General features: G+C 41.7%; 1 protein-coding gene across 2 annotated transcripts in view; it reads right to left on the bottom strand.

Moving 5' to 3' along the window:
- The window catches only part of MDN1 (midasin AAA ATPase 1), a 170,964-nt gene extending 156,799 nt beyond the window's left edge, over positions 1-14,165 (bottom strand). For both annotated transcript variants that reach the window (XM_046004659.1, XM_046004660.1), the window contains exons 1-2: positions 13,910-14,165; positions 5,284-5,510 (exon numbers count right to left, since the gene is read on the bottom strand). In XM_046004659.1, coding sequence (XP_045860615.1) covers positions 5,284-5,510; positions 13,910-14,011 — 329 coding nt within the window. In that variant the 5' untranslated portion in view covers positions 14,012-14,165. The remainder of the gene's footprint in view (positions 1-5,283; positions 5,511-13,909) is intronic.
- Between the last annotated feature and the right edge of the window lie 690 nt (positions 14,166-14,855).

Below are 14,855 nucleotides of genomic sequence, written 5' to 3'. Positions count from 1 at the left end.
GTAGGCAGAGAGGCAGGCAGAGACAGAAAGAGGGGGAAAGCAGGCTCCCTGCTGAGCAACAGCCCAATGTGGGGCTCGATCCCAGGACCCTAAGATCATGACCTGAGCCGAAGGCAGAGGCTTTAACCCACTGAGCCACCCAGGCCCCCCATCACTTTTGTAATTAAGAGAAAAAACAGGACATATTTCTTCTTCACAAGGATGCTATCAGAATAAGTATAATAATTCTTTGGTGGAGAAAAGCTGACATTCCACTAGCTCAGGGGCAGCTTCTGTTGGCAGCACATGTGGGATAAGTGGGCAATAACAAGCATGTAGGCAGATAAGCAGTAACCTGTAACAGGAAGCAGTAACAGGTCAACCTGTTCCACCGGGTCTTTGAGGAAGATAGAGGGAAATGAGTAGTGCACTGGCAATGACCTTACATATGTGTGCACAGGGAGGAAGCAAATTGTGTCCACTCTAAGTATACAAAAGGGAGGCTGGTCAATATACTCTGCCAAACTGACTTGACTACATTACCCTTTTCTCTAGAGACCCATCATTTTCAGGAAGTGCTCTAAAATTCTGATCTAAGCAATGATGGATGGACCAATAAAGCATTTTTAGCCAGAGAATAACATTAGGTTTTTTTTTTCCCCTAGAGAATATTGAAAGACTGAGGAAAGGATCTCTTTCCTGGAGTAAGAAAGAGTCATAAGGTCCAAAATGCAACAAGGGGAGCACTTGGGTGGCTCAGTGGGCTAAAGCCTCTCCCTTCAGATCATGTCACGATCTCAGGGTCCTGGGATCGAGCCCTGCATCGGGCTCTCTGCTCAGCAGGGAGCCTGCTCCCCCCACCCCGCCCCCGCCTGCCTCTCTGCCTACTTGAGATCTCTGTCTGTCAAATAAATAAATAAAATCTTAAAAAAAAAAAAATGCAGCAAGGAATACCATCCAGTTAAACATCTAATCTTGGATGAGCCACTCACTTGGGCACTCATCATAGTTTTCCTAGCATCTAGAAATAAGACCTGTGGTCCAGTTCTGGCTCTGACATTTAGGACAATTTAGTTAATCTCTCTAAAGATTTTCAAAATAAGATTTTACAATGATGTTACGGAAGATGTTACAATATAAAGATTAAAGGGCACCTGACGGGCTCAGCTGGAAGAACATAAGACTCTTGATCTCGGGGTTGGGAGTTCAAGCCCCACACTGAGTGCAGAAAGAAAAAAAATAAAATAAATAAACTTAAGGGAAAAAAAAAGAGGAAGTGGTCTACCACTAAATCCAAAAAAAAAGATTAAAAACATATACCTAAACACTACAAAGTCCCATAAAAATATATATTATTACTAAAATAACATCATTGTTTTAAAAATCCACATTCCTAATCACCACCACAGATCCACAAATTTCATGCCGAAGGATGTTCAATATGACATTCTATGTCAAAAATTCAAAAATAACCTGGGGCACCTGGATAGAATATACGACTCTTGATCTCACAGTTTTAAGTACAAACCCACACTGGGTGTTGAGATTCCTTAAATAAAAAAAATTGAATTGAGGGGGAAGAAAAAAAGAACCCGGAAACCTGATATATCAGAATAGGGAACGATTCAACAGCTGGGATTGCTTTCCCAGAGTCCTAACAAAAAATTTGCCAGAGTAAAACATATGTTCGAGAATTCTAGATGCAAAAACAGTATGAACAAACAGCAACAAAATGGTAATTATGTGGGGCGCCTGGGTGGCTCAGTGGATTAAGCCGCTGCCTTCGGCTCAGGTCATGATCTCAGGGTCCTGGGATCGAGCCCCGCATCGGGCTCTCTGCTCCGCGGGGAGCCTGCTTCCTCCTCTCTCTCTGCCTGCCTCTCTGCCTACTTGTGATCTCCCTCTCTGTCAAATAAATAAATAAATAAATCTTTAAAAAAAAAAAATTAAAAAAAAATGGTAATTATGTGAGGTGAAAGATGTGTTCACTAATCTTATTACGGTAAATATTTTACAATACATACATGTATCAAATCACTATGTAATATACCTTCAACTTACAGTGTTATATGTCAACAAAAATATACCTCAATTGTTATCTCAATAAAGTTGGGAGAGGCATGCAGTAATGACCAAACAGCATAAGGAAAAAAGAAGAAAAAGAAAAAAAATGTTTAAGACCACTAAGGTACCTCATGGACGCCTCAAACATGCTGAACTCAGAAAGAGGTATGGACCCGTAAATGAATGGCAGGGATTAGGACCCTAGGGAGTTTGCCAAAGTACCTTCTGTCCAGTCTCTTCTTCCCCCCCAACCCTAGATTTTCATTGTCATCCTATTTCTCTTCTCTTTATTCTTCCTCTCCTTGCTCTTCCTCCAAAATCTGCCCCAATACAAACTTTCTCTGCTTTCCAAGAGGAAAACACTCATTCTTCTTTAGTGATTTTATTCCTCTCCTTAAGTATTTGGCTCACACACCTCTATTAGCGTATTATATTCAATTGTTTGTAAAATACAATAACCCATTATATTTTTACCCCCATGATGTGGCCCAGGGCTTAAAACAAGAGTCTCCTATGTTTACCTATTTACCTATTGGATGAATGACTATATCTTATCTATATATATTTGGTATATTCCTAATACATTAAGTGCATTTCCTCTACAAAGGAAATCTGGGGCACATGCTGAATTAATCAACTGTAATTCCTAAAACTAAAAATCAAAATCTCATTCTACATCACGGCCTATAGTTCATTTTACAACACGCATTGATTCATTCACACACAGCTCTTTTTTCTGCTTGTATTTTTTTTTTTTTTTAAGATTTATTTATTTATTTATTTGACAGAGATCACAAGTAGATAGAGAGGCAGGCAGAGAGAGAGAGAGAGGGAAGCAGGCTCCCCGCCGAGCAGAGAGCCCGATGCGGGACTCGATCCCAGGACCCTGAGATCATGACCCGAACCGAAGGCAGCGGCTTTAATCCACTGAGCCACCCAGGCGCCCCTTCTGCTTGTATTTTAAGTTACTCTATCATGGGCACTTTCATAAACTGCATTATATAATTTTTGGAACAAGATGGGAGCATAAGTAAAATATATGGCCTTGGCAAAATGAAAAGAAGAAAAAATAGGGGTGTGTTCATATGCATTTAATAAGAACATAAAATCTGAAGCAGATGGGAAATCAAACTAATCCATCATTTTAATGATTCTCAAACACAATCCAGAAGCATTCTATCACAAAGGCTTAGGAGAAATGGAGGTTCAAGTTACCCACATGTCAATCTCATCTGGTAAGCAGAGGATAATCAGAATACCTTATGAAAAGGTACCACAGACAAGTACATCTAAATGATTAAAGCGCTAAGTGAGGCCACAATTTCAACCCTCAATCAACCCACAGCATATGTTCCTAATTACCAAGTATGACATTGATGTTTGCTGTGTATTTTCCAGTTCCATTAACCTGGGCTCATTTTTTCCTTCCCTTTTAGAAAATCTCATACAAATTCTGGTTTTCTCCCAAACCTTCATTTCTTATTCCCTTTACTCAAGAACCAGATTAGAGATCATACTTCCAAGAAAGCCAAAGTGTACTTATTATGTTGATAAAAACAATTAAGGGATGCCTGGGTGGCTCAGTCAGTTACGCTGCTACCTTCGGCTCAGGTCATGATCCCAGTGTCCTGGGATTAAGTCCCACATCGGCCTCCTTGCTCAGCAGGGAGCCTACTTCTCCCTCTGCCTCTGCCTGCCACTCTGCCTGCTTGTGCTCTCTCTCTCTCTCTGACAAAAAAATAAATTTTAAAAAATTTTTTTAAAAAGAAAGAGATGGATATAACAGATACTCTTAGAGGTACCTGGGTGGCTCACAGTCATGAGAGAGAGCTCCCCCATCAGGCTGCCCATTCAGTGGGGAGTCTCCTTCACATTTTTTCCCTCTCCTTCTTCCTCCCCCTTTACTCCTCCCCTCTTGCCCAGGCTTGACTGCACACACACTCTCTCTCTCAAATAAAATCTTAAAAAAAAAAAAAAAGAAATACTCTTATTAGTGCACAGATATTATTCAACTTCAGAATGAAAGTTCTTTCTTCTCAACTAAAAAAACTCTAACACTCATTTTGCTGCCCCTTTGATTATTCCACATAAGTGATATTTTACTGTTAACTTAAAAGACAAAGGCAGATGAGGTGGCATGTCCCTGTAGCCCCCAATTGTTTGGGAAGATGAGGCAGGAGGACTTCTGGACTGTAGATCTGATATGCAGATCTGGAGTGCATGGTAAGTTTACCATCAATATGGTGACTTCCCAGAAGTGGACGACCACCAGGCTGCCTAAGGAGGGGTGAACCAGCCCAGGAAATATATTAGAATCCAATTCTCAGGGCGCCTGGGCGGCTCAGTCGATTGGGAGTCTGCCTTCAGCTCAGGTCATGATCCCAGGGTGTTGGGATTGAGCCCCATGTTGGGCTCTTTGCTCAGCAGGGAGCCTGTTTCTCCCTCTCCCTCTGCAGCTTGTGCTCTCTCGCTTGCTCACTCTCTCAAATGAATAAATAAAATCTTTTTTTTAATATTTAATATTTAATATTTTAAAAAAATTCAGTTCTAACACAAATTCTTACAATACTGCTTTGGATAGATTATTTAGAAAGTTAAGAAGGAAAAAAAATAAGAAAGTTAAAAAGGACACCAGAGCTCTTCTAACCCACCCCTGCGGCTGCTCTAGCAAGCAAAAATTATAACCTTCTGAAGTGGATGCTGTAAGAACCTCAGCTAAAACTCATTTAAACTGCCTTCTATGGGGACTCCACCTGGGTGGCTCAGTCGGTTAAGCGGCTGCCTTCGGCTCAGGTCATGATCCCAGGGTCCTGAGATTGAGTCCCACATCAGGCTTCTTGCTCTGCAGGAAGCCTCCTTCTCCCTTTGCCTGCTGCTCCCCCTGCTTGTGCGCATGCTCTCTCTCTCTCTTTCTCTCTCTGACAAATAAATAAGTAAAATCTTTTAAAATAAATATAATTAAATCGCCTTATGTGGATGTCTCGACAGATGATACAATACTTGACGGCAGGGAACATGTCTTGGCCATTTTTCCAGGCCTGTCTTGATGGCCAAGACTAAAAAGAACACAGTAAATGGATAAAGGGATTCTGTTGTGATTATTTTTATAAAATAGTACCACTTATCTTTCTTCTTCTATTTCCTTTCTTCCCTTCTCCTCAACTCAGACTCTTTCATTTCCCAGGAGAGCGCTGGTTCTACTACCTCACAGAAAAATGTGAAGAAAAAACTGTTACTCACGGGAGGACATCAGGATGGTTACAAATGAGTTTGCTCATCGACACACAGAGCCGTTCGTGTAGATCGTGGTTGACTTGGCCTCCGGCTTTAATGGCCTCAGCATTCCTTTCCAGCAAATCCAAAAGAAGAGGGCGTAGCTGGCGACCAACAAGCACAGTACAGTCCTTATCTAGAAGTAACTGGGCTAAGGTATTCAGGATACACTGGCGATCCTGAGGTGTCCACACCTGAGAGAAAATAATGTATTTATGTAAATGCTACTCATTTGCACAAGGCAGAATAGCAAAAAGTTCTAGCTTGGAATCAAAACATCCTATTTCCAGATTTCATAGGTGAGTTTACCTTATAAAACACAATGGGGGTTTCTGCAAGGAAGATTACAGTGAGTCTAAAGTAAAAGGCTGTTACAAAGAAGTTTCAGTCCACTGGGGTTTATGGCAAAAGTACTGATACCTGAATTCCACGTAAAATGCTATACAGCTTCCCTGAAAAATAATCTGTTTCATGGTCTCAATACTTCCCAGAGAATTCGGTGTTTCCTCCAGCTCCTTTGCTCTCGAAGGAAAACAAATTGCATGGGGAAAACAAAACAAAACAAAAACCTCACAGTTAGTAGGCAAAACTGCCAGCTCTCTTGAGGGAAGGGCAGAGGTAAGAAATCAATTCCAGAAAATGAATGAGGATATCCCTGTGAAGGCTTCAGCCTCTAATAAACAAACAAAATAGAATCCAAAGGAGACAGCTACACTTTGATATGCAAGATGAAATAGACCACAAAATTCTAGTGCTTGAGCTCAGAATGTCCATAAGAGTAACAAGGAAAATTGAAGTGTGTAAAAGGTCTCATGTTGCTAGTGTACACGCAGATCTATGCAACACTTGCCGCTGACGAGACTGCAGATTTAAACTGCTTAAGCTATCCAATGCTGACCCAGCAAATCCAATGCTACAAATTTATTCTAAGGAGTTTCACACTAAACAGTTATCCGTAAGAGTGCAGTTTGAACACAACCTAAATACCATATGCAAAAATTTAACAATTTTTTCCAAAATTATCTCTCATGAAAGGTCACCTTACACCTGAGCTCTTAAGAAATCTTCCAAAATACAGGGCATTAACTCTTAAAACAACTAATTCTGAATAAAGCACTAATGGGGAAAAGATACTACACCAGAACAATTTCTGTCAGTATTAGTCCTACAAGGAAATTTAGCAGATTTGGTCATGATTCACAGGGGCATGACCTGACATTTTCAACTGCTGAACATCCCTATAAACAAGCCCACGAAGGATATCATCATTTAAAAAGTATACAGTAGGGGTGCCTGGACGACTCAGTCAGTTAAGCATCTCACTCTTGATTTCAGCTCAGGTCATGGTTTCATGGTTGTGAGAGCCAACCCTGCATCTGGCTCCACGCCAGGCATTGGCACCTGCTTGAGATTCTCTCTCCCTAACCCTCTGCCCTGTCCCACCCCTTCACCTCTCAAATATAAAATTAGTAAATAAAAATAAAAAATAAAAAGTAGGGATGCCTGGGTAGCTCAGTCAGTTAAGCATCTGCCTTCAGCTCAAGTCATGATCCCAAGGTCCTGGGATCAAGCCCCACGTTGGGTTCTCTGCTCAGCAGGGAGCCTGCTTCTCCCTCTCCCTCTGGTCTTCTACCTGCTTGTGCTCACTCTCATTCTCTCTCTCTCTGTCTCTCTCTCTCAAATAAATAAATAAATAATATTTTTAAAAATAATAATAATAAATAAAAAGTAATTATATTGCGAAGAAAAAGAAACACATCATCTATAAAATGAAAACACTGCAACTATCCTGGACATGTTATACAAATGGATACTTGCATGTTAGGGAAAAAGCTCGAGAGAGAATATCATTTCACGAACTTTCTCTTCAAAAGGTAATCTGGGGGTACCTGGGTGGCTCAGTAGGTTGAGCACCCAACTCCTGATTTTGGCTCCAGTCATAATCTCAGGGTCCCAGATCTAGTCCTGTGTCAGGCTCCACGCTCAGCATGCAGTCTGCTTGAGGTTCTCCCTCTCCTCCATATGCCCCTCCCCCTGTTCATTCTATCTCAGATAAATAAATAAATAAAATCTTTTTCTAAAAAAAGGTAACCTGGAAAACTGTGTTAGAAGAAATAGATACTGGGGCGCCTGGGTGGCTCAGTGGGTTAAAGCCTCTGCCTTCCGCTCGGGTCATGATCCGAGGATCCTGGGATGGAGCTCTGCATCCGGCTCTCTGCTCAGCAGGGAGCCTGCTTCCCTTCCCCTCTCTCTCTCTCTGCCTGGTTCTCTGCCTACTTGTGATCTCTGTCTGTCAAATAAATAAACAAAATCTTAAAAAAAAAAAGAAGAAGAAATAGATATTTAGCTTTTTTTTTTTTTTTAAACTTTATGCCCAACATGGGCTCAAACCCAAGATCAAGAGTTGCAGCTCTACCAACTGAGCCAGCCTGGTGCCCTCAGATATTTAGATTTTTTTAAAACAAATGAACATAAATAAATAAATCTTCACTGACAAATACTTTACAATAAAATCCATCCATTTATAGTTTGATGAGTTTTGATATATGTACATACCTGTGTAACTACCACCCAAATGAAGTATCAAACCCAAATTAAACTAGTCTAGAACTTTATATAAATGTAACTTTATATAAACTTTATATAAATGTAATCAGCATGTGCTCTTTTCTGTCCAATTTCTTTTGCTCAGTATAACGCTTTTGATAATCATCCATGTAATTAAATACTTCAATAATTTATTCCATTTTACTACTGGCAGTTTTTCACTCGGAATAGATCACAACTTTATTTCCCATTTGCACACTGATCCATATCCTCACTGCTTTGCTGTTCCCAGCTATCATCAAAAAAGCTACTACAGGGGGCACATACCTCCGTGGCTCAGTCGGTTAAGCATCCGACTCTTGATTTTGGCTCAAGTCATGACTTCATGGTTGTGAGATCAAGTCATGCATTGGATCCCTGCTGGGTGTGAAGCCTGCTTACCTTTCTTTCTCTTCCTCTGTCCCTCCCCCTCCTCTCTTTTAATCCCGCTCTTCAAAACAAACAAACAAACAAAAAAAGAAAACCACCTACTATGAACATTTGGGTAAAAAAGATTCATGGGCATATATACACTGCTTTCTTTTTTTTGCACCAGTTGTAATATACTCATTACTCTTAACTTTTTTCATTACCAAACAGTGAGATTACTGGGTCATGTAACTCTATGCTTAATTTGAAAATAAATTTTAATTTAACTTAAAAATTTTTTAAAGATTTTATTTATTTCAAAGAGAGTGCACATGTGCACACATGCATGAGCTGGGGGAGAGGCAGAGGGGAAGAGCATAGGTAAAGGGACAAACAGACTCACTGCTGAGCACAGAGCCAGATGCTGGGCTCCATCCCCAGACCCTGAGATCATGATCTGAGCTGAAGACAGACACTTAATCGACTGAGTCACCCAGGAACCCTTAACTTAAAATTTTTTAAAAGAAATTTTTTGGTATTTAATTTTTTTTAATTAACATACAATGTATTATTAGCCCCAGGGGTACAGGTCTGTGAATCGCCAGGTTATTTTTATTTTTTTTTAAAGTAAGTTCTACACCCAACACGGGCATGAACGCACAATCCTGAGATTAAATGTTGCATACTGGGGGCGCCTGGGTGGCTCAGTGGGTTAAACCTCTGCCTTCGGCTCAGGTCATGATCTCAGGGTCCTGGGATCGAGCCCCGCATTGGGCTCTCTGCTCAGCATTGAGCCTGTTTCCCCCTCTCTCTCTCTACCTCTCTGTCTACTTGTGATTTCTCTCTCTGTGTCAAATAAATAAATAAAATCTTTAAAAAAAAAAAAAAACTTCAAAAAATAAAAAATAGCTCATATACCATACACCATTTTAGAAAGCTTGGATTTTTATTCTAGAGACAATGGGGAGCTATTATACAGAATGGTAACAGATTCAGATGACTTATTAATGATAATTATACTAAATGAGCAGAATAGAGAACCTAGAGAGAAAAATAAGTTAATGGTTGCCCAGGAGGATTTGGGAGAGCACAGAGATACAGTGTGGGGGGGTGAGAGTTAAAAGGTATGGGGGCTTCTTTCTGAAATAATGAAAATGTCAGGGTGCCTCACTGGCCCAGTCGAAAGAGCATGCAACTCTTAGATCTCAGGGTCATGAGTCTGAGCCCCACATCGGGTGTAGAGATTACTTATATAAATTTTTTAAAAATTAGAAAAAAAAAGAAAATATCTAAATACCAGTTTAAAATAAACTGTGATAACACTTGCACATTTCTGTGAACGTAGCAAAAACCACTGAACTGTACACTCAAATGGATGAAGTATAAGGTATGTGAATTATATCTCAATAAAGCAGTTTTTTAAAATTGTTATTATTTAATATTTAATTATTATTTAATAATGTTATTAAATAATATTCTTAATTGTTATTATTTTATTATTATTTAATTATTTAAAATTATTATTATTATTATTATTATTATTATAGCTCACATGTATTGCCTATTTACTTTATGCCAAGCACTTTGGTAAGCTCCTCACATGCATTATCTAGCTCTTACAACAATCTCATTTATAGCAATAATCATTAACCACTTTTATAAACAGTGCTTACTATAGTCTAGGAGTCTAATTCTCACAGCAACCCATAAAGTGGTAATATCCCCATTTTACAGGTAAGGATATTGAAAAATTAAAAAAAAGGGGTTGGGACGTTTGGGTGGCTCAGTTGGTTAAGCAACTGCCTTCGGCTCAGGTCATGATCCCAGGATCCTGGGATCGAGTCCCACGTCGGACTCCCTCCTCAGCCAGGAGCCTACTTCTCTCTCTGCCTCTGCCTGCCACCCTGCCTGCTTGTGTTCTCTCTCTCTCTCTCTGGCAAATAAATAAATAAAATCTTTAAAAAGGGGGAGGGCGGGGTCTAAGGTCACAAAGCTAGCCGCAGTAGCAATCCATGTCACAGTCTGGCTCCAAAATCCTTGCAACTGTTTAGCAGCTGCCACATGTATATCAGTATATCAAGAAACTGAGACTCAGAAGAGTTAAGTAACTTGTTCAAGGCCCCAAAAGGAATTAAGAGAATAGATTTGATCTTCAGCCACCCTTCAGTTCCAGTATCTTAAGCACTCTGCTCTTCCTGAACACAGACTAGTGATGAAGGAGGTAAGGATGTGCGATACTGTGATTTATAAAGCATTTTTAAAAGATTTATTTATTTATTCGAGAGAAAGAGAGCTTCATGCACATGGGGGAAGGGGTAGAGGGAAAGAATCCTCAAGCAGACTCTCTGGCGAGCACAGAGCTGGGACCAGGTCTTGATCTCACATCCCATGAGATCTTGACCTGAGACAAAACCAAGAGTGAGACACTTAATGGACTGAGTCACCCAGATGGCTCATGATTTATAATAGTACATTTTCCTAAAAACCCTTGGAATTTCCTATGAGGAGAGTGGTAAAGGTGTATTTTCTTATGTTGTTATGCTAAGGCGGTGAATTTTATGGGTTTTTTTGTTTGTTTGTTTTTAAAATAAGTTTTAGGGGCGCCTGGGTGGCTCAGTGGGTTAAAGCCTCTGCCTTCGGCTCGGGTCATGATCTCGGGGTCCTGGGATCGAGCCCCGCGTTGGGCTCTCCGCTCAGCGGGGAGCCTGCTTCCCTCTCTTTCTGCCTGCCTCTCTGCCTAGTTGTGATCTCTGTCTGTCAAATAAATAAATAAAATCTTAAAAAAAAAATAAGTTTCAGGCCCAACATGGTGCTTGAACACGCTACCCCAAGATCAAGAGGAGTATGCTCTACCAACTGAGCCAGCCAGGTGCCCCATGGAGGTAAATTTTGGAAAGACCCAAGTACGGGGACTGGTTGTCAAGAAAACCAACCAAATTATTACAGTTTTGAAACTTTCAGTCCTACCTCCACCTCCACCTTATGGGCCAGGGGTTGGACGGTGGGTTCCAACACCAATGGCTAAAGATTTCACCAATCATACTTACGTAATAAGTTTCCATATAAACCCCAATAATAATAATAATCTCCAGGTCAGGAGAGCTTCCAAGTCAGTGAAGATTCAGATATGTGGAGATAAAAGTGTCACCTCTGGAGAGGGCATGGAAGCTCTGCACTCCCTCTCACGTAGCTTGTCCTATGCATCTCTTTCATCTGGCAGTTGCTGATTTATATCCTTTTATAATAATCCATTGATCTAGTAAGTACAATGTTTCTCTGAGTTCTGTGAGCCACTCTAGCAATTTAATCAAACCAAAGGAGGGGGCTGTAGGAATTTGCAATCCACAGCCAGTTGGTCAGAAGTGCAGGTGACAACCTAGACTTTTGATTGGCATCTGAATTTGGGAGGGTGGGGCACAGATTTATGGGACTGAACCCCTAAATGTGGGATCTGATGTTATCTCCAGGTAGACAGTGTCAGAATTGAGTTAAATTGTTAAGACATCTAGGTTGTGTCTGAAAATTGCTTGGAGATGTTGGAAAATACACACGCTAGAATGGAGTCAGAATTATAGGATAGTGGTGGTAGGAGGGTTGAAAAGGAAGGAATAGATTCAATACTAAGTAAATAAAACATGGAAGATGGCCATATGAAGGAAAAGGAGTGAAAAGAGTGAGGACACTCTCCTCTATAAAGTGACTGGATAGAGAGAAGGTGGTATCACCAGCTGAGATAAAGAACATTAGAAAAGGGAGGGAGGCACCTGGGTGGCTCAGTTGGTTAAGCACCTGCCTTCAGCTTGGGTCATGATCCCGGGGTCCTTGGATCGAGCCCTGAATCGGGCTCCCTGCTCAGCGGGAAGCCTGCTTCTCCCTCTCCCACTCCCGCTGCTTGTGTTCCCTCTCTTGGTGCGTTTCTCTGTCATATAAATAAAAGCTTTAAAAAAATTTTTAAAAAAAACCCATAATCCTAAAAAAAATTCTTACTTCAGATCTTAACTGCAAAGAGAATCATGTTTCAAAAGTCTCTGCTTTCCAATAAAAATTATTTTGTTTCCAAAAATAGGAGAAATACAGAATGGCAATACAATCAACTCTTCTGAGTTAAAGTCTTGAAATGATTACTGAAAATGGTTCAAGGAACAAACCTGAAAGACATCTCAGTAGGACAGAATTTGACAATGTGCAGCAAAGAAAAGGGAGAGACAAAGATGTCCTAATCTCCTAATTCAACTGATCTTTCAATTAGCTTCCAGGTCCAATACTATTTCTATACAATCTCAGAATCCACACAAGTGTTTCTCACATGTGTGTCAGATTTTCTAAAACTTTATCAAATGAAGACCACAAACCATTTACCCACACTACTCCCAATATATAAACACCAATTTTACATCCAATTACACTGGTGTGGAAACATAAATCTCCTGTTGCTGGTCCATGATCCCCAGATTCAGAACCTGTGCTCTAAATTCTAAAGCCCACTTACAGAAAAATACCTCCAGCAACAATACATAACTCAGGAGCCTGTCACCAGAAGCTCAGCTCATACAAACTGATTATCTCTTTCCTTAGTCCTACCCATCAAAACTGAGTTCTTTCTACAGCCCACCATTTGTTCAGTGATTCCCTACACTGGGTCTCAGAAGCCAGAAACCCCAGGGTATCTCCCTCCCCTTTACACTTCCAATTTGTTGTCACCAAAAAGAAGTGCCTCTCATGTTAGTTCTCTACTGCTCCAAACCCAAAATACACTCACTGCTTCCTAAGGAATGGAATATATATGTACACAATGCATTTATGACTGAATAAATAAATCATAGATGCTGGAGTTAGAAGGGGAAAAAAACCACATTTCCTACTCTCAAGAAACTCAAAGATATTGGGGGGTGGAGAAGCATTAAATAGGAAATTAACACGCAACGTGAAAAAAATGCATGATAAAGGTCCTCAACTCAGACAGCAGGGAGTCAAGAGAAGGCTCTTAAAAGGCCAAAAACCTATTTCCTAGAAGATTCTAATTCACCTAATAATGCCTATGGTTAATGTCACACAGTTAGCACTAGCTGTCTTGCTTTGGCCCTTGGTGGTTTTCTGTGTTTATGAACTGTCTCCAAAAATAGATGCTAAATTCCCTGGAGGCAGAGACCGTAACGAATTTCTGTCTCCTCAGAGAACCACGCCGTGCCTCACGCAAAGCAGGAACGCAATCAATGCGTGTCAGCGGGCCAAAACTACGGGATTGGGCAGGAAAGAAAAACAGTCACTCTAACAGGGGTGGCATAGACTTGGCACACTAGAGGAATATACACGGCAAAAGGGCAAAGATACAATATCAATTAAAGAAAAACAAACCACATCTCTTTCGGAAAGCCACCTCTCCCACAGAATTGCGGGGTCGTCGACTGGTGGAAAGAACGGAAGGGTCTCTCAGATAAACGCAAAAGCTTTCTTCCAATTTCTTCAAACACGCGCGACGTCTCCGCCCCTGACCACCAGCCCTGGGAGGGGGACCGGGGTGACAGAACGCCGCTACTCTCTTCCCTTAAAGTAGCGCGTCTCGCTCAGGGCCGCAGGGCACTTGCGAGGGGGGCGGCCGGGATCTGCCCGGCTATTTCCCTCTCCCTCCTTCTTTTACCTGTTTGGCCAAGAACCTGCCCAGTTCGCTGCGGGTCTTCTCGTTCTTGGCAGCGAGTAAGCGAAGCGGCGCGGCCGCCACATCCAGGAAAAGGTGCTCCATGACCGCAGGCCCTCTGTCCCCGTCGGCCACCAGCGCTCCCTACTTAGCGCTCGGAGTCCCCGAGCCGCTGAGGTCCCGCACCGGAGGCGCCAGCAACTACGCCCCCAGGGAAAGGTCCCCGGCTGCCCCACAGACACCGGGAGAACTGCAGCACACGTGGGGGAGCACGCGGCGCTCTCCGTCATCAGCCTGCGACCGCGACGGCAGGGCGGCCCTAGCCCCGCCCCTTCAGCAGCGGAAACAGCAGGAGTCAATACGGCTCCAGTTCCGGGAGGGAAATAGAAGCGGACTGCTGTTGTGATGCGGAACACTTGCCTACAGTGAGGGTAGGTTCGGAGGCAAGGTGTAGAGAACAGCGAGACAGGAGATTCCGCTAGGCCGGAGAAGCGAGTTCTCAGTTCACCTTGCCTCCCTTCTATGGAAGTATGACAAGCACGCCTCTTGCAGTATTCATAATATAAATGTTGGAAGTAAGTGCTCAGTTAGGGAATGCTTAAAGTGTGGTATATACGTTATAGAATATTCAGAAGCCGTTAAAAAGAGTGGAATAGAGCTTCACATTTACGTGAAGTTCAGAAACAAGCCAAAATAATGACTAAATCATGAGTTGCTCGCTAATGGTTGCCTTACAGAGTATTGACAGCCAAGGGACCTGAGGGAACATCCTATGGTGATGGAAATTTTTCATTGTCTTCCTCTCGGTGGTGTTACTCTGGTAGATAAATTTTTAAAAAGCAGAAAAACAACTGTACACAAGATTTGTGCACCTTGTGTAAGTTACGCCTCTAAAAAGTGTTTTAGGGGCGCCTGGGTGGCTCAGTCGTTAAGCTTCGGCCTTCAGCTC

This window comes from Meles meles, chromosome 5 (genome assembly GCF_922984935.1).
Source record: "Meles meles chromosome 5, mMelMel3.1 paternal haplotype, whole genome shotgun sequence".
In the NCBI taxonomy this organism is placed as follows: domain Eukaryota; kingdom Metazoa; phylum Chordata; class Mammalia; order Carnivora; family Mustelidae; genus Meles; species Meles meles.
Note: the sequence above shows the minus strand (reverse complement) of the source record. Positions and strands in the feature narration are given on the sequence as shown.